The sequence below is a fragment of the Corylus avellana genome, chromosome 3 (genome assembly GCF_965113065.1).
Source record: "Corylus avellana chromosome 3, dhCorAvel1.hap1.2, whole genome shotgun sequence".
Lineage (NCBI taxonomy): Eukaryota > Viridiplantae > Streptophyta > Magnoliopsida > Fagales > Betulaceae > Corylus > Corylus avellana.
This window is the reverse complement of record NC_142492.1, coordinates 26,793,228-26,811,857: the sequence shown is the minus strand read 5'-3', so window position 1 is coordinate 26,811,857 and position 18,630 is coordinate 26,793,228. Positions and strand designations below refer to the sequence as shown.

Here is an 18,630-nt window from a genome sequence, read left to right as displayed (position 1 = left end):
GTCAATATAGTCTCCAGCCCCGAAAAAAGGAACTTCTGTCTCTAGTCTCTTCTTCCCACGGAGAGGGAGAGCTTCCTCATTGTCTTTTATTTCCTTCGGCAGTGTGGTCAATTGTTGTCTTTCTAAGGATTTACTTTTAAATATATAAAAAAGATTTTGTCCTTCACCAATTGCTAGTTTCTACAAAGTTTTAGCATTTGCTTGAGTTGAGGACAGTTTTATTTCAAATTAAGTTGGAAGAATTTTTTTCAATTTAATTTATAAAAATGATATATATATATATATTTTTAATAACATATAAGATATACACGGGGTTTTAATAAAATTTATTTCAATTTTATTCCTGATATTAAAAAAGTATATGTTTTTCATATGTTCAAATGATATATGTCATTTTTATAGACTTAATTAGTTGAAGGAAATTCTTTCAACATAATTTGGAAAAAAACTCTGTCCTATAATGAATCTTTGTATGCCAAGTTATATGATTTATATGCTTTAATTAATTGATTCCTTGAAAACTGAAAATTGCATGATTATAATAAGTAGGATTAAATCATTAGAAGATGAACTTGGATGGTTATAAATCTCAATTGCCTTCTGGTTTTGTTAGTTCTCAAAAGCCTAGCTTTTGCTGATATGGACTTGGCTTTGACAAATGTGCCTCTACTTCAAAAGGAAAATCCATTTTGTGCCCCCCAACTTGTGTTGAAAGTGCTAGTCCTAAGGTTGTTGATAAGGGTAAGAGTGTACATTGTTGGTGTCCACTAAGGCTAGGTTGAGGGTATGAACCCTCTTCCTAGGAGATAACCTTCACAAAGGTTTGTCCATACTTGCTATTATCGTGGTAGAGTGAGTCAAATTCGACCTTATTGTTATATACTTAGGTCATGGAGCTCAAAAGAGAGACCACCTCACCTAAGGTTGAATTTGACAATCATATCTACATTATTAAAGATGTTAGGTTAGACGAGTTGGAAGGTAGTGGGTATTGTGACAAAATAATTTGAGGATGTCCAAAGAAGTAAAAAGAGGAGAATAAAAATAATTCAATCACACATGATACCAATATTTAACATGGTTTAATTTAATAAGCTTATATTCACAGGCGAAGACGAATAGAAGAAAATGAAGAAATTTATGGGCCTAACTCATCTCATAAAATTGGTTCAATAAGAGAGTGTTGTCCATTCTTTATAAACATGCTCAAGATCTTGTCCACAGACAATGTAGGATCATTCCTCAACACTCTCCCTCTCACGTGCATGCCAGTATTTTTCCTAGTTCTTGTCACAGGGTAAATAGTGTGAGCCCTATTCATCTTGTGGTAGGACCTGATACTATAAAAAAATTTGTGGGCCTAACTCATTTCATAAAACCGATTCAATAAGAGAGGGTTGCCCATTATTTATAAACATGCCTAAGATCTTGTCCACAGGTAGTGTGAAATCATTCCTTAATAGAAAATTCACTATTAAAAGATAAAGTACAAAAAATAATACGGAGAAAACACCTCAAAACCCGAAAGGCCCAAATACCCAAATATACTCTCACAAAAAATAGAAAACTTCTCAATTTTCTAAGTCGTCGTGCATCAACGCTATTGTAATAAAACCTCTTTTTTTTGAAGTGAAAGATGCCTGCGTTCGACCACCTATTGACTGAGCTTCGACTTGAGGCCTGGGGAATTGATATTTTCAACACAAATTTCTAATTCCATAACCAACTTACACCCTCAAAATGAACTTCCAAACTCATTAGTTTTGACATTGAATTTGTCAACACCCACACACTCTAATTTTTCATTTTTCTTTTATTTCTATCTTTAGTGGGACCAATAGGCAATAGGCAATGGGTATTTGGAAGTGGGTCGAACCCATTACAGCATATGTCCGAACCCAATTAAAACCGGGTCGCATTCGGTTTGTAGAATTATCCATTTCCCTTGACTTGCCATTCTCCGTTTACAGCCTCTGCAACAAAAACGAAATTTGATGGTAAATCTCTCATTGCTCTAATTTTCACTACTCTTTTTGAGTATTCTGATTGATATTTTCTTCAGTTTTACAAAGAATTGTTTTGGGTATTATTTGCTTTGGCTGAAATCTCATTTGTTCTTCTCTTTTGGATTTTGATCAAACATTAATTCGGTATTAAACTGGTAATTGAAAGAAAGGAATCAGAAAATCTCTTACTTGGGGAGATTGTAATGTTCTTGTTAGTGTTATCATGAGACATGAGTATTAGTGTTATCATGAGACATGTCGGGTTTTTTTTGTTGTTGAATGAACGACATTAAAGAGTGGGTGGGCTTGCAACAACCTTATCTATTATCGTGATCTATGTGATAAGACGAGAATCTGAATTAAAGCTTAAAATTCAGGCGGGACTGCTCTTTCTCTCTCTCCTCCTTCACACCAGAGCCGCCAACTGTACTACATTCCGTCGGGGTGCCTGATCCCGCCAGCACCAGCGCCCCTGTCCACCAGCTCGGCTAGTTTCCTCGAGCGATCGAATTATTCGGTGAGTTTTTCTTCCCGATCTCTCTCGTGTTTTCTCCCTCATTCTTCGCCTCTTGAGCATTTCGGTATATTCCATTTAATAAAATTAGGGGTTTCGACTGATGGTATAAGCCCCAAAATTTACGAAAATTTTGACCCTAACTTCTCCATTATTCTCCTCTGGGCAATTCTGTACAACTAATGGGATTTCAAGATTTACCTATTTTCTAACATTATTGTAAAATAGGTCCCATACAAGGTTACAATCATAATATGTCTAGAGGAGCGTTTGAGAAGTCTTGGGACCACACCCATTGGCCTTCTCAATATTTTCCTTTGTTTTTGTAGACATTGCAGAACAGTTGACGTGCATTTAATCCATTCCATATCTTTGTTGAATGATAAAGCCATTTTCTATTCAAATTTGCAAATTCTTCACGAAGAATTGGCAGTAACCCATGCCAGCTGCACATACTAGTTATTATTGGAAACATTAATTTGATATACCGACAATTAGGAAAATGACGTGTATGTTAAAAATTGCAGTAGGTGCGTGGCATGAGTGAACCAAAATATATATGAAACAAAATCACTCTCAAGAATAAAGCTTTTGAAGTAGAAATAAGATGTTTGGAATGGTACCTAGCTAAAACAATGTTTAGATTTTCCTAATGGTACCTAGCTAAAACAAAATCACCCTCATCCTCATTCACAATGAGATTTGCCTAGTTAAGCCATAGATTTATTACTGGTTTTGGAAGTTCATCTTCCCATTATTAAGGCTTGCGGTTATATAACATGAGTCATGACTTTTTTCAGGTGAAGCCTACATTGCGGATGAGGATGACGCTCAAGTGGGAGATGTAGGCACGGGAGAGGCCACCAGGTGCATTTTCTAACACTATGTGGTATGGATGATGTGAATGCTCAGTAAATTCTAACTTGGTCTTGTGACGATGTGCATGTTTAGGCAATGAAATTTGAAGATTTAAAGGAACTTGGACGTGAGGCAGCTATAAAGGTAGATTTTTATATTCACTGTTTTGGTAAAAAAATAACTAGAGAATAATGAGCATTAATATTTCATGTGTTTCACTGTTTACATTTGGCTATATATCGGTGATGATTGAATGAGGTTGTGGTTGTTGGCCGAAAATGGGTTAAATTTTTGTTGATGATGTAGTTTTGATGTCATATTTTAGTAATGGCAGACTATGTAGTTGATTTATGTTGGTCTTCCTTAAAATTTTGGAGATAACCAACCCTAGAGTTTGATTCCTTTGATTTGTTGCTGATTTTTTAATCCAATACATTTTCATTTGGGGATTTGTTTGTATATGAATCTGAAGGTATTTACTTTGCGAATTTGCTGTGTTTGGATGTGTTTTTAAGGTTTGTTGATATTGTGATGTCATCTCTGTGTAAGCATTATGGGGATGATGATTAAAAAAAAAAAAAAAAGAGAAATACTAGGGGTACTAACTTTTTTACTAACAGAGGCTTACTAAACTGATGTGTAGCTCATTCATTTGTACTCGTTACATTTCTCTTAATTAATTGTTTTGTTTTTCCTCCAATGAATGAGCTACATATCAGTTTAGTAAACCTCTGTTAGTAAAATAGTTAGTACCCCTAGCATTTCTAAAAAAAAAAAAATATGGGGGATGTGTGATGCTTTATGTTTTCCACTGCAGTGACAGACTCATCTGCAAAGAGCGGTCGTATGATGTCGTGGAGTTGATTCCAAAGAAAAGCAATTGGACTGTGAAGGTCATTAAAGAGCTGATTTTTTTTTTTTTAGCAATACAAGCATTAAATTTAAGGAACTATGTATTTATATCTGTAACCTTGACTTATTTATTTACTTTTTTTTTACATTAAAGAGCTGGTTATATAGGTTGAAGTTGTGGACTATATATCTATAAGCTTAACTTTATATGTTTTCGAAATTGTGTTAATGGTTATTTGGTGGCATGTACTTAAATTTAAGGAATATTTGCCAAGTAGCATAATGTGTGTTTTTAGTGTACTGTTTGTGTGGCAAAAGTGGTTGATGTTTTTGTGAATATTATATGGTGGAAAAATACATGTTTATCCTGTGCCAAAAATCTTTGGGTATACTGTCTGAATAGTATACCCAATTTTTTTACTACCAAAAAGAAGAATTAACGTTGTTTACTAGCAAAACGTTACTAAAACTGTTAAAAGTAACGTCTCTTATAAGGACGTTAAATCACCACGTCCTTTCTCAAACAACGTGCAAATATCTAGCTACTTTTGTTGTTAAAGAATGTGAGTTGTAGTCTTTTTGGGAACTTGTGCAGCATTACACTCTTTGGAAGTTCAACTAGGCTTTCATTTCTATATTTAACATGTACCATAGGGATGAATGTCCTTATGAATAAATTTCTGTTTTTTATTGAGGATAGTATGAGTGGAATTTTTGAAAGTTGCAATAGCATATATTTTTTTATTTTGCTTTACAATATGAAGGCAGCAGAAAGTTGATTCATCCACTTTAGTACACCTATATTGTGTGAATCTATGTACCTTGTAATAAACAAATAATTACTTCAGATGACTGAATAATGGGTGTGGAATTGATCTGACACTATTGTCACTTTGATTGCTATTCAGGTGCATTGTCATATGGAATGTTATTAAGGTGTGTTATCAATTACAGGTTATCGTGTTTTTGAAAATTCTTGTCAATCACATCCCTTTGTCATCTTCATTCACAGGTCCTAATGATTATAAAAGGTTTGTTCAGGAGATATGAAAGATGGAATCCTGTGCATCCAACATCTGGTGCCTTTTGGGGCATGGGAATAGGCATTGGTTGTGGTATTGGATGGGGCCCTGGTTTTGGCCCTGAGGTAATTGGTTATGTTGGAGCTGGCTGTGGAGTTGGATTTAATGTGGGCATTACACTGGCTGGTTTTGGCATTGGTCTACCTGCAAATTTCATCTACAAAGTTCCTTGTGATGGTATAGTATTCATTTATAATTAAACTGTTTCATATGCTAAATTTTGTATTAATTGGTTTGCCTGTAAAGAACATTCACACTGCTTTTATGCATTTTGGTCAACATAAACACTTCACACCTTGATTCATACAATTATGCATGTACTACCTTATTGATCTGAATGTTTGTTTGTGTCTGTCTAGTAAAGGATTAGTCTTGAGTGCCAAAGGTTGATCAATTCGTTTGTTTCCCAGCAATTATGGCTACAAGAAGTGGCGCACTGGAGTTGGCCCGTTCTAGTGGTCTTCTTTCCAAAAAAGATGTTGCAGGGGATGGCTGGAATAACATTGCACCTCTTGTCTCTAATCTGCAAAGAGAAGCCTATACAAGATTCTCTAGCTTTAAGCAAAACCATTTCCCGGGCAAAGAGGTTGACTTATTTGGCAGAAAGAGCATGGCACCAGTCTTTACTAGGTCTATCTGTGAAAGTTTAGGAAGGTTTTGTAACTTCTTCCGCCCTCACAAAGGTAAGCTAACAAGTGCAACTTGTTTTGTTTGTAATCTTGAAAGTATTTAGAGTTTGTTATCAATCTGGAATTATTGCTACTAGTTTGTTGTTGACTCATATGATTCTTATATCTTATTATTATTATTTTTTTCAACTTCTTTTTTCGGTTGGGAGTGGTGATGGGGGAAGAGGATGTTCATCTTCCACTCGTTTCATAGTTTGTCAACTATTACTTCCTCTTTCTTTCTTTTTTTTTATTTGTAGATATTGCTGCAGTTTTATTGGTGCAATTTGAATCTTTCTTCTGTTAATATGCTAATATGCTGGCTTGTAGTTGTTGGAAGTATTCACATACATTAAAACTCTGGATGTTAGTTGGGAAATGTTATCAGTAGTATTTAGGACCATAATTTGCCATGACAGTTTTGAAGGAGTCGAGGGGAAAAAATAAAATGAAAATTTTGGTTGCATCATTCTTTGACTCGCTTCAGGATCTTCCTTAAGGTGGGTTCAAAACTAGTCCTCATTTAGATGACATATTTTAGCAATAAAGTGTTTTGAAGAGTTAAACAATGTGAAGTTATTGTTTGATGATTCTTATCTTTTAGCCTATCGTAGGTTTTCTCAGAGTGTTGATTACAAGAATACCTGGCAAATGCATTAGAAAGGTAGTGGAGTCTTTAGTCAAAATAATGTACAAAGTGTCAGGCTTGAATAAACAGTAAACTTGTAGCGAACCATTACACATGCTTAAAAACCTAAAATAAGTTATCTTTTTAGCGAAGTAAATCCCCAAGTGGACCCTGCATCATCATTGTGGATCCAATCAAAACTAGTGTTTTTTTTTTTTAAAATAATTATTTAGGATTCCCAAGTCTTCCATGAACCTTCCAAGTCATTGAATCGTATACCCATCATTTATGCATTTGGAGGCATGAGTCATACACTAAGTTGGTTTGTTTAATTGTTTTCATTTTTATTTTCACTGAATAACGGCTCACGTAAGTTGCCTTTGTGGTGTGGTTCCCATGCTTGTAACTCATTGTATGCAGCACAACTATGCGGTTTAACCCCAAGACCGTGCTGTTTTAGAAGATCTTGTATTATTAGATCAAGTGCAGTTTTTTTTTTTTTTTTTTTTTTTTTTTTTTTTTTCATGCATGTGATTCCATTTATTTCTTTGGGGTTTCATGTTTCTTCTTATGTTGATCAAGGAAATTGAAACAAAATAATAACATGTGCATCGCTCACTTACAGGTTTGAAAGATGATTAGTGCCTTGCAAAGCCCAAGTCATGTAGCTTATACACTGTAAAAATTGTAAGCATTCTGATATCCTCATTTTGAATTAGTCCATCTTAAGTTGTTTGGTAGATACTAGAGTGACGGTTCCTTTTCTTTTGTTGCTTTCAGGAGATCCCTTGTCAGTTCTACTTCTGGATTCTTCCTCTAGAAGGTAGTAAAGGGGTGAAAAACTATGATTTATTATCACCCCTTAGTTATTATTCTCAAGCTCTAGATGTCCCTGTGACAGCATAAACTGTTCCCCCCCCTTTGGTTGTTCCCCTAAGTTTTAGATGAATATAGGAAAGGATATATAAAAAGTAAGAAAAAAATTTCTCATGCTTTTCTGCCCCTTGAGTTGCACGATATCATCAGCCATGGCCTTGAGAACAAGACTTCTTCCCCATGCTTTTCTACCCCTTGGGTTGTACGATATCACCAATCATAGCCCTGAGACAGAAGAATAATGAAAAATGATGTTTATGATCAATTCTGAAAGAGTCAATTAGAAAATATGAAAAAATGGATATGAGTGTGTGGATTTGAATGCTTCATTCAGAAAGAACAATTGTGGTAGTACCATGTCAGTAATTTGGAACTTCAGTGAGTCATGAACTGCTCGTGATGTATAATAATTTAAATTCTAGTTGGTTGGAGAGATACAATCATATTTCGACTTTTTTTTATTTAAATTATTATTTTATATTAATGATTCTCTTTTCATCTTTGGTAGCCTTCTACTCGCATCTAGCTTCTACTTTTGGCTCTCTGTAGAGGAATACCATGCATCCTGCCTAGAAAGGATGAGAAAATCAGTAGGATTAACTATATATACTTTGTAGAGGTGGAAAAACAAATATACAGAATAGTATACCAAGTAGTGAGTTTACATGTATGCAAACAAATGCCTTGTTTGTTCTGCAGTGATCACATGCTGAAGGTGGCATGAACATATCTATCAAAAAATGGTTTTCCAATGTCTGGAACTGAAAACCTTCCCAGTTCCATTACGGGAAATGGGATTTTTCAAGGTTTGAGCTAAAGTATATGTGCAGGTTAGAATTTTTGGCCATAAGAACTAAGAAGATATGGTCATTGGTCAAGACTTGCTTCCTCAAATCCAGACATTCTCTTCTTACCTACCGTGTTCCCAGAATCACCACTGTTTCATAGCTCTCTCTTATGTCTTGAAATGACTTGTTGCATTGACAATTGATGATTATCTCCCCAATCAATTTCTCCTGAGAACAAGTGTAAATGTGTGGTCTTGCTGCACTGCTCTGGATGTGACAAAGGTGATTTTAGAAACATGTTTCTGGAATTGACAAGGTGGCCATGGTGGTTAAGCTAATTAGTGGAAATTAGGTGTTGGTTTATGAGATGTAGGTAGTTATAGAATATTTGAATGGGTGTTAGTGTCAATGACCTATTACCTCGTCCCTGCCCTTGTGTCCCTTATTTGATCATACTTTCAACGTTGTTAAAAGTGTGATCACATAAATATTTTATGGTGATATTGAGGGAGAGATAGGAGAGATTTACTCTCTATATGAATTCTTATTCTCTGCAGCACTATTCTCTCTCTCTTTTCTTTTCCTTTTTCTGTTATTCTTACAACAAAAAGGGTCACGTATATAGGTCGGTCAGGTTATGTGACAAGGGGAGTGCTGTATGCTAGGAACTTAGGAGTTAGGACTATGACATGGGCAAATCGTGAGGAACAAACACAGAGACAATTCCTTTAGGATTTGTGGAACAACGTAGATGTAAAATTTAGGGAAAGTTCATATATTTCTTCAAATTATCATTTAATTGGTAATGTCGTCCTAAATTTTTAATTGAGATAATGTCTTCCCATATTACTAAAAATTGTCAATGTTTTTTATTTTTTATTTTTTATTTATTGAAGTATTTTTGTCTTATTAAAAAAATTAGGGTATGTATACTTTTCTCGAAATTTTTTTTATAGATGGACTTTCTACTTGACAATGGCTTTGACCGAGTGAGAGAATGCTTTTGTTATTGCATAAAGCAAGCAATGTTCTTGTTTGCTTACCTTTCAATTACACACTCTTAATACTCTTATATATTCCAATAGAGTATTATTATCATTTCAAAAAAATAAATAGAGTATTATTATCTAGTAAATTGTCATATAATTGGAATGACATAATAGAGTTTATGGCACCGTCTCATCAACACAATTATATATGAACATAATAAAAATTGAGTATAAAACATTAGTCTGACCATTAATTTTTCTTTTTATAAAACCTTGCTGGTCGAAAAATTGAATACATAGTAAAATATAATAGCCCAAAAATTGAAGATTTACTTTTGTGCGGGATCCTAGACTAAGCAATAAAAAAAGAGCAACAGCAAATATTTCTAAGTATTTCCAACCTCAAAAACCCATATAAATGATAATGTTTACATAAATTTGGAGAAGTCCATGGTTGGATTCTGAGCCTTGAATTGCTTCAGCAGCTCTTGCTTTTGGATGTCATCGCTGGTCGGACGTCCCAACTGCTTCTGCCTCTGATCGAACATCATCTTCTCCACGGCAGAACGAGTTTCAATGTCCAAGTCAGACAACTTGCCCGGCTCCGGTTCCACTTTTTGGGTATCAATCTCCGGACCGCCCTTCAACAAAGACTTCCACCAGTCTGTCTTGTCTCTCTTGCTCATCTGAACGGAAATTTCCCTCCGATCTTCCAAACTCCAAAAGCAATCGTCAACTTTCACGGGCTTATATAGCTCCCCGTCTATGATTGGCGGCTGACCCTTGAGCCCAATCTTCAAATAATTCGTCTTTATGTCGCACAAAAGGGCGCTGGATTTTGTTCCGGGAGGGATTGCAACGTTGATGTTGACCTCTTGAAGGGACTGACCCCACGAATAATTCTCCATGTCCAGACCGTTTCCTGTGTTTGGAACAAGTTTCTTCTCCTTCTCCTTCTCCTTCTCCTTCTCTTGTTGTTTCTCATAAGCGGCCTTCTTCTCAGCCACCTCTTCAGCCTCGATTCTTTCCTTGATTGAATGAACCGACGACATTATTTGTTTTTCGGCAGACTCTGTCTTGAACAAATTGGAGTTTTGAGAGACAAAGTTGAAAGCAGATTCCAAGAACCCAAGAGGGTTTGAAGGATCAAGAACCGCATTGAAAGCGAAGGAGGAAGATTGTTGAAGTTTGTGGTCTTCTGGGTAATCGGAGAGGATGGCCATGGCTGACAATCTTGGATTAATTGTTGGGATTTGCTGGGAGGCTAAAAGGGTTTGCCGTGGAGGGTGCTGTTGTGATTGGCGATATATATATATAGAGGCGAAGACGAAGTGAAGTAAGAAAGGCGGTGGTACGTTCCATGTGGATTTGGAAGTCTAGAGCTTTACGCCTTTACATGCCATTTCCGAATAGGATTACATTCGGATCCGGATTTAAAACTTTTTCCGATTTTTGACACGTCTAGAGATGGGTTTTAGTTGGACTGGGTCTGAACCCACCAGACTTATTATCTCTCCCGCCACCTCTTTTTCTTTTTTTCTTTTTTTTCAAATGGTTCAAATGGATAATAAACTAACCTAAGAATTTAAGAGAAATTAAAATTACAATTTTTCTAAACGTTTAATTGTATTTTTAAAAAACACATTGTGTTTTAATTTTTTTTTTTTTTTAATCAAGCTTTTTGAAATAATAAAACTAAACTGTTAAATCCAAAATCGATCATGCATGGATTGTGATAGTCCTTGTTAAATCACCACTTTTCCTATAAACTTGAAGAGGTAAATTTAATTACTTAATCATTAGTTTAACACTCCTCCTCACATGTAGACTCAAACTCTCTTTTTAATAGGTGAGGTCTAACATGTGAAATATTTAATTTAAATTGGAAGTGATTTGATAGAGTCAAGATTTGAAGACCTTTGGTTCTGATACCATGTTAAATTACCAATTATCCCAAAAATTTAAGCTAATAGAAACAGATAAATTTAATTAATTAATCATTAGTTTAACAGTCATCACTTAAAAACCAAAGAAGGGTTGTCAATATGGACTCTGATGCCCAAAGGGTATCTAGCTTGAGGAGAGGAGACTGAAATAGAGAAAAAAGTGAGAGTGAGAGAGCTCCTCAAAAAGGAAGGGGTTTGTGCATAAAAGCTTCCTTGAGGGAGAGAGAATAGATACCTTATATCAGGTCTCCTGCAACAGATTTCATCTATCACAACTCACCTGCCTCTCATTTATATCTAAACTTAAATAAAATCAGATTTTGGTGTTTCTGCCTCGCTACCCGATTCCCTTCATTTCTATATATCTATATCTAGTCTCTCCAACTTATTCTGGACAGTTGGTGATACCAATATCCAAGATCAGCTTGATAAATTTTGGGGCCTAAAGCGATAAGGCAATAGTAACATGTATTGTCACTAAAATTTTATAAGCGATATATGCATTTATATATGTCAATCATAACAGTTTCTCCCATTTGTAAAATTTGGTTTAAAACTTTTTTTTATTATTATTATTTATTAGATATAGAATGACTTATCACTTGATTCAAGAACCTGAAATATTAAGACTTACAAGTTGAAACTTTCCATATTCTTCTAATTCAAATGGAAATAGGAGAAAAAATTATGCATGTTGGAAAAATTTATGCACTTTGGACTTTCATGAGTGTAAAAATTGGACTTTCAAAAAAAATAAACATGATGAACTTTCCAAAAGTTTATGGACGTTGAGACTTTCCATGAATATGAATAATGACTTTCAATCACTAATTACTATTACCATAATTAGGGGCCTTAATTAGATACTAGTTATTAACTTTTTACCATATTAAATAATTTTTTAGAAAGAACCTCTATTGTACAATTATTAATTGGGGCCTTAATTAGATATTATTTATTAACTTTACATATTAGAGCCTTAAAATACTTTTTAAGAAATAACGTTTTTTGTACAATTATTAATTGAGGCCTTAATTAGATACTATTTATTTAGTTTTACCATATTAGAGGATTGCTATCAAGATTAGTGATGTGAACCAACTAATAACAAAATATAGAAAACATAAATCAGCTACTTCGAGAGAGCTGTAATCTCCAATGGCTATTTCGAGGGAGTCTTGACCTCCAAAACATAGTAAACTATATTATAATACCAATATTCAACTCCCCTTTTATTCATTAGCAAATGCCATTAAATAATACAAATAGTCCTAAGGTAATAGATGTCTACAATAAATAGAACATTATCACTTAACTCCTATATATCCTAATAAAATACCACTGCTACTTGTCCTCTCATATAGAAATGACTCTTTCATTATCTACAATTCAATCTCTAGATAATATATCTAATTATTAGGATCGTATCAATTAGATTTTTCTTTTTTATCTTTTGTATTTTTGGATTATATAATTTTCTCTGTTTTGTATTGGTGTTGTTTGTATTTGCTCGTACTCAACTAAAAAAAAAAAAGGAACTCACCCAGTAGGATATTAACTGCCACTCTTGTTTCTTTTTCCTAAATAATCTGTCTTGTGAGTAATATTTGTATCTGGTTTGTAGTGGGCAAGTAATAAATAACACAAAACAATTACACGAAAGTATATTAAGGAACATACTTTATGAAGCGGAAATAATTAGTTTGAAATTTTCACGTTTTGTAAAATCAAAAACAAAAAATAATGGCTTGCTTCTAAGATCTAGAGAACAAAGATTGAAAGTCAGGCGAGTGACATGTCGCCTCAAAACAAGGGGAATGTTGTAGATATGTTTAGGAACAAACAGAGACAATGATGAGGATTTGCATGTGGAACAATGGGGATGTAAAAAATTATTTATTGAATATATATATATATAGTAAAATAAAAGAAAACATATATCCATGAGTCATGACATGACATTGCATGATGAATCTCAACAGGAACTGCAAGTCCCATATAAATGATAAACCCATGTTTACATAAACTTGGCTCCCGAGAAATCCATCATGGTTGGATTCTGAGCCTTGAATTGCTTCAGCAGCTCTTCCTTTTGGATATCATCGCTGGTCGGACGTCCCAACTGCTTTTGCCTCTGATCAAACATCATCTTTTCTACGGCAGAACGAGTTTCAATGTCCAAGTCAGACAACTTGCTCGGCTCCGGTTCCACTTTTTGGGTATCAATCTCCGGACCGCCCTTCAACAAAGACTTCCACCAGTCTGTCTTGTCTCTCTTGCTCATCTGAACAGAAATTTCCCTCCGATCTTCCAAACTCCAAAAGCAATCGTTAACTTTCACGGGCTTATATAGCTCCCCGTCTATGATCGGCGGCTGACCCTTGAGTCCAATCTTCAAATAATTCGTCTTTATGTCGCACAAAAGGGCGCTGGATTTTGTTCCGGGAGGGATTGGAACGTTGATGGTGACCTCTTGAAGAGACTGACCCCACGAATAATTCTCCATATCCAGGCCGTTTCCTGTGTTTGGAACAAGTTTCTTCTGCTTCTCTTGTTCTTTCTCCTTCTCTTGTTCTTTCTCAAAAGCGGCCTTCTTCTCGGCAGCCTCTTCAGCCTCGATTCTTTCCTTGATTGAATGAACGGAAGACATGATTTGTTTCTCGGCAGACTGGGTCCTGAACAGATTGGAGTTTTGAGAGACAAAATTGAAAGCAGATTCTATGAACCCAAGAGGGTTTGAAGGATCAAGAACCGCATTGAAAGTGAAGGAGGAAGATTGTTGAAGTTGTTCAACTTCTTCTAGGATGGCCATCGCTGACAACCTGGATTAATTGTTGGGATTTTTGCTGGGAGGCTAAAAGGGTTTGTCGTGGATGGTGCTGTTGGGATTGGCGATAAATATATAGAGGCGAAGTGTAGTAAGAAAGGCGGTTCCATACTTCCATGTATTCCGTCTACTATTTGGATTTGGAAGTCTAGAGCTTTCCATGGCGTTTCGGAATAGGATTACATTCGGATCCGGTTTTAAACCTTTTTCCGATTTATTGGACCCGTTTAGGCATGGGCTTTAGTTGGACTGCGTCTGAAGACTCTTAACCCGCTAGTCTTTCATGGACGGTACGTAAAAAAACATATGATTATAAGTGGAGATTAGAAAATAACAAAAATAAAAGAAAATGAGGCTGCTGGTGCATTGAAGGTGGTGACGTGGTGTCACTTCCCCACATTTCCAATTAACACACACAAGGGTGGCACCCTTTACCCTTGATTTTTGGTTTTTTTTTTTTTTTTTTTTTTTTTTTTTAATAAAAAAATTCTAGTTTCTACAAGTTTCATAAAAAAATATGATTATATATATATTCAACGGCCGAACTACAATTTTAAAGACAAAACTATGATTTTGTCAAACGTTTAATTATGCTTTTAAAAATTACACTTTCTATGACAATTAATCCAAATTGTTAGATCCAAAAAAAAAAAACAATCATGCACGGATTGGGCTGGTCCTCACTTGCAAAACAAATAAGGGGTCATCAATAGGCCTCTAGTCATGAGGTTGAATGCCCAAATCAATATATATATATATATATATATATATATATATATATATAGCTTGAGGGAAAGAAACTGAGATAGAGAAAAAGAGAGAGTGAGCTAGAGAGCTCCTCATAAAGGGTGGGGTGTGTATTTGTAAAAGCTTACTCGAGGCAGAGAGAATAGAGACCTTATATCAAGTCTCCTACAACAAATCTTCTCTATCACAGCTCACATGTCTCTCCTAATTTGTAGATTCCTTTTTGGTCCACTAGAAATTTCAAATCCGAATAAACACAAAGAAGGAAAAATTGTTGAGTATGCACAACGAGTATAAAGAAATCAAGTCCTACATTGAATGTATGTCGCAAGAGTGAGTTGTTAATATAACATAATTTGACATAAAATCATAGACTTAAAAAAGTTTTTAGTTGATGATGTTCAAATAGCTTATATTATACTTTCACTATAACATTTTTCAATGTGTTAATCTCATTAACATGGTTAATGACTTTTGGGTCAAATGGCTCTTCCACCCCTGATAAGAAAGCATTAGAGTTCATTCAACATTGCTGCGATTTTGTAAACTAAAAGTGTATCATTTGAGAGTACGGTTTTTTTATTTATTTATTTTTAAATAGTGATTTAAAAGCATTAAAAAAAAAGGGCATTCAAATCGTAGGTAAAGAGTTCATCTCTAAAAATGCACAATTTTAAAGCTTAAAATTTGATTTTAAAGTACAAACTGCAATTTAAGTAAATGCTTAAGTGCATTTTTAAAATCACATATTTTAAAGGGGAAAATTCACTTTACCCTCCTGAAGTTTCTGGGGTTCAAATTAAAAAACTCTTAAAACTTCAGGGGGTAAAGTGAATTTAATCTTATTTTAAAATCTTTATTTTTAAATTGCATAAAAAGGTAATCTTCAAGATGACAAACACAGAAATTAGGGCATGCTACAGAGGAGTCGTAGCAAAATGCAAGACGAAATTGGATAGTAGACAATGATGCCTAAGAGCATTCTCAATGGAAGAGCCAAATGTTACTTTTATCTAAAATGACTCTTCAAATGTTTAAAAAAACTCCATGCATTGGATTAGCCAAAAAAAAAAAAAAAATGTAAAATAGATATTTGATTGGAAGAACTAAAAAAAAGAAGCTAAATGTAGCAGCACTTTTTAAATGAGCAATCACTACAAAAATTATGTTGTTTAGTAACAGTAGTTTAGTAACGTGTCACTAGGGTTAACACGTTACTAAATTTTAGTAACGTGTCTAGCGTGTTAGGAATTTGATTGTTGCTAAATCCAGTTTAGTAACGTTTCAAGACTGACACGTTACTATTTTGTAACGTGTCAGTTTTTAACACGTTACTATTTCGTGCATAATTTATTTATTTATTTTTTATTTTTTTTTTAAATTAATTTCTCCAAAATTTGTTTATTTGTACACCTGATTGTCAACATACATCATCAATTGCTCTCAACATACATCATTAATTGCTATCAACATACATCAATTTCTTAAGTCATATCCCAACATTGTCCACAACATATATCCATTCCATGTCCACAAAAATTGATATATATACGTCATTGTCTATATACAACAACATTGTTGTATATTACGTCATTGTCCACAAATAATTATAACTATATACATATACATTAACAAAACCTTAAACATACAACTTAAGTGATTCTCGAGTACATTACATACAAACACCCCAACAAAAAATCTGGTGAACACCATCATAACGGGACGACTTCTCCGCACTCACTGCAAATGATTACACAACAATTAGTCAGCAAACAAACACTTGAACAATCAATCAGGAATCATCAAGTCCTAAGCGATTAACTTCGTCAAACTATACAAACGTCATACTCAACAATATTAAGGTTTAGTGAAGTGAATGAACAGACGATAAATAACTTCAATGCTTTAGCTACACTGCCAACACACACCTCAGGGTACAACGCTATAGTTTCAATGATAATCCATTCAAATTGTGAAAATGATCTAACATTACAAAGCATATATATGATCTACGCGTATCCAGCATTTCCACAACCACAACACATATTAATTTGTATTCCTAATTTTCAAGTATTTTGAGTTAAGTATATACGCTATTTATAAATATTCGATAATAACTTGTCTGAAATAAGTCATATGTATACATACGGGCTTGCTGAACCAGTGGTACAATGTCTTAATCAACGAGACTTTTGTCCACTCGGGGTCCGTTGTGGGTATTTGTTTTGATTGTCATCCTCAGCTTCTAGCCTTACGTCATCTACACATATTACGGTATAAATGTGTTATACACATGCATGTGTTCCAAAAACATACGAACAGAGTGTGATTACCAAACAAATTTATTAACTATTAAACTGATAGTCATTTCAGAAGTTACTTGTATTACTCTTAGAGAAACAAAAACTAATATAGTTTTATCTGGTCCGCTAGCTATTGAGGACCTCACAATTGCACGGACTGGGGACTTTCAGTCCTGCGGAGCTCTAACATTGGTCACTTCCGGCTCGGAGACATGTCTCGAGCCTTCAAGCACATGAAGTCGGGCCTCATACACCGCCATCTATGCAGCCATCTGTGCGGTAAACTCCGCAGTAATCTTAGACCTCTGCTGGGCCAACTGTGCAGCCATATCTATCCTGTGCTGCTCCCTTTCAGCTCCGAGTGCTCTTTCAATCATTTGCGGGACATTGGAGCTTCTTGGGTTCTGTGAGGATAGTTTATAGTAAGAGTAGATGTTGCCGTGCGCAGGAAGAATATTCTTACTAACCCCCCGAACACGACCCGCATATTCTGGCTTAGAGTTGTGCACTTGGGCGTATGCGTCGTTCGGTGCCCACCGAATAGTCCCATGAGAAGCGTCTACCAATTCTGCAGGATCGTTTTCCACTAGCTCCTCCATCAACAACTGTATGTTACATTACATCCAATCATTGTTATTTATGTGTTAATCCTAAATAAATTTTCTATATGCAAATACAAATAAAAAGATGAAGGGTGTAAACAACATACAACTCTCTCCTCGACCATCCGATTTGGGAAGGTACCGTCTGTCTTTTGGTGGGTCTTGATGTAAGCCCTCGCTCGAGTAACAGCCTTGCCCGTATTAATTAGCTGCAATTAAAAACTCACAACACGATCCATATGTTAGTATGTATATTAAATTAATGATGACATATATATGTATATAAATGGTAAATGACAGACATACCTCCTCATTGCATAACCTTGCCAAGCTCTTCGAGCCGGTGCAGTGTGGTGTGTTATTCTTGGCTCGTATCTCTTTTATATGCTGAGCAAAGTCCTACGCGTACACAACACATATACGTTATTAATTTGTGACACATCTTCATAATATTAAACTGTTACTGAAACTACACAATTGAAATTAACTTAGTGACCTACTTGATACGCTGGATCGCACCATTGCTCCAACAATATATCCACATCTGCCGTGTTGTACTCTTTAAGGAGCTGAGACATCCTTTGCTTCACTATCACAGGCGTCTCACCTCGTTGAATACGGAGTTTCGCTCTAAAGTCATGTCTCCAACACCTCAACTTGTCGCCCATGTCACGGAATGCGTCCTTCTTGATCGCTGCAATGTCCAAGCCAGGCAGGATATAAAACTGCGTCTGCATAAGTTTGAAATTGAGAAATTATGACACGTACATTATACTTTCCCCATCAACTAATCGTTTCACACAATAAGTAAAATAGCTGCTATGTACAATTGATTGTAAATTGAGAATTTCGTAACATTTCACATACCATCAATGAGCTCCACAAGTCCTCCTTCGTGTTGTCGGGTACCTTCAACCAGTCGTCAGATATCCTAAGGAAAGCCT

General features: G+C 35.1%; 1 protein-coding gene and 2 pseudogenes across 3 annotated transcripts; 1 reads left to right on the top strand and 2 right to left on the bottom strand.

Moving 5' to 3' along the window:
- The first annotated feature begins 1,924 nt into the window (after nucleotides 1–1,924).
- On the top strand, nucleotides 1,925–7,971 carry LOC132175074 (Putative membrane lipoprotein). 3 transcript variants are annotated; one of them, XM_088514742.1, is made up of 10 exons: nucleotides 1,925–1,997; nucleotides 2,384–2,523; nucleotides 3,321–3,387; nucleotides 3,472–3,522; nucleotides 4,196–4,271; nucleotides 5,139–5,166; nucleotides 5,272–5,489; nucleotides 5,723–5,995; nucleotides 7,234–7,295; nucleotides 7,389–7,971. In XM_088514742.1, the coding sequence occupies exons 6-9, from the start codon at nucleotides 5,156–5,158 to the stop codon at nucleotides 7,248–7,250; spliced, it is 519 nt and encodes a 172-aa protein (XP_088370868.1). In that variant the 5' UTR covers nucleotides 1,925–1,997; nucleotides 2,384–2,523; nucleotides 3,321–3,387; nucleotides 3,472–3,522; nucleotides 4,196–4,271; nucleotides 5,139–5,155; the 3' UTR covers nucleotides 7,251–7,295; nucleotides 7,389–7,971. The 3 variants fall into 3 exon arrangements, with proteins under 3 accessions (XP_088370868.1, XP_059442871.2, XP_059442872.2); XM_059586888.2 differs by having other exon boundaries at nucleotides 5,243–5,489; XM_059586889.2 differs by lacking the exon at nucleotides 5,139–5,166 and having other exon boundaries at nucleotides 5,243–5,489.
- Nucleotides 7,972–9,577: 1,606 nt separating this feature from the next.
- Nucleotides 9,578–10,742, bottom strand: LOC132176252 (protein BOBBER 1 pseudogene; annotated as a pseudogene).
- A 2,467-nt stretch (nucleotides 10,743–13,209) lies between these two features.
- LOC132176387 (protein BOBBER 1 pseudogene) lies at nucleotides 13,210–14,103 on the bottom strand (annotated as a pseudogene).
- Between the last annotated feature and the right edge of the window lie 4,527 nt (nucleotides 14,104–18,630).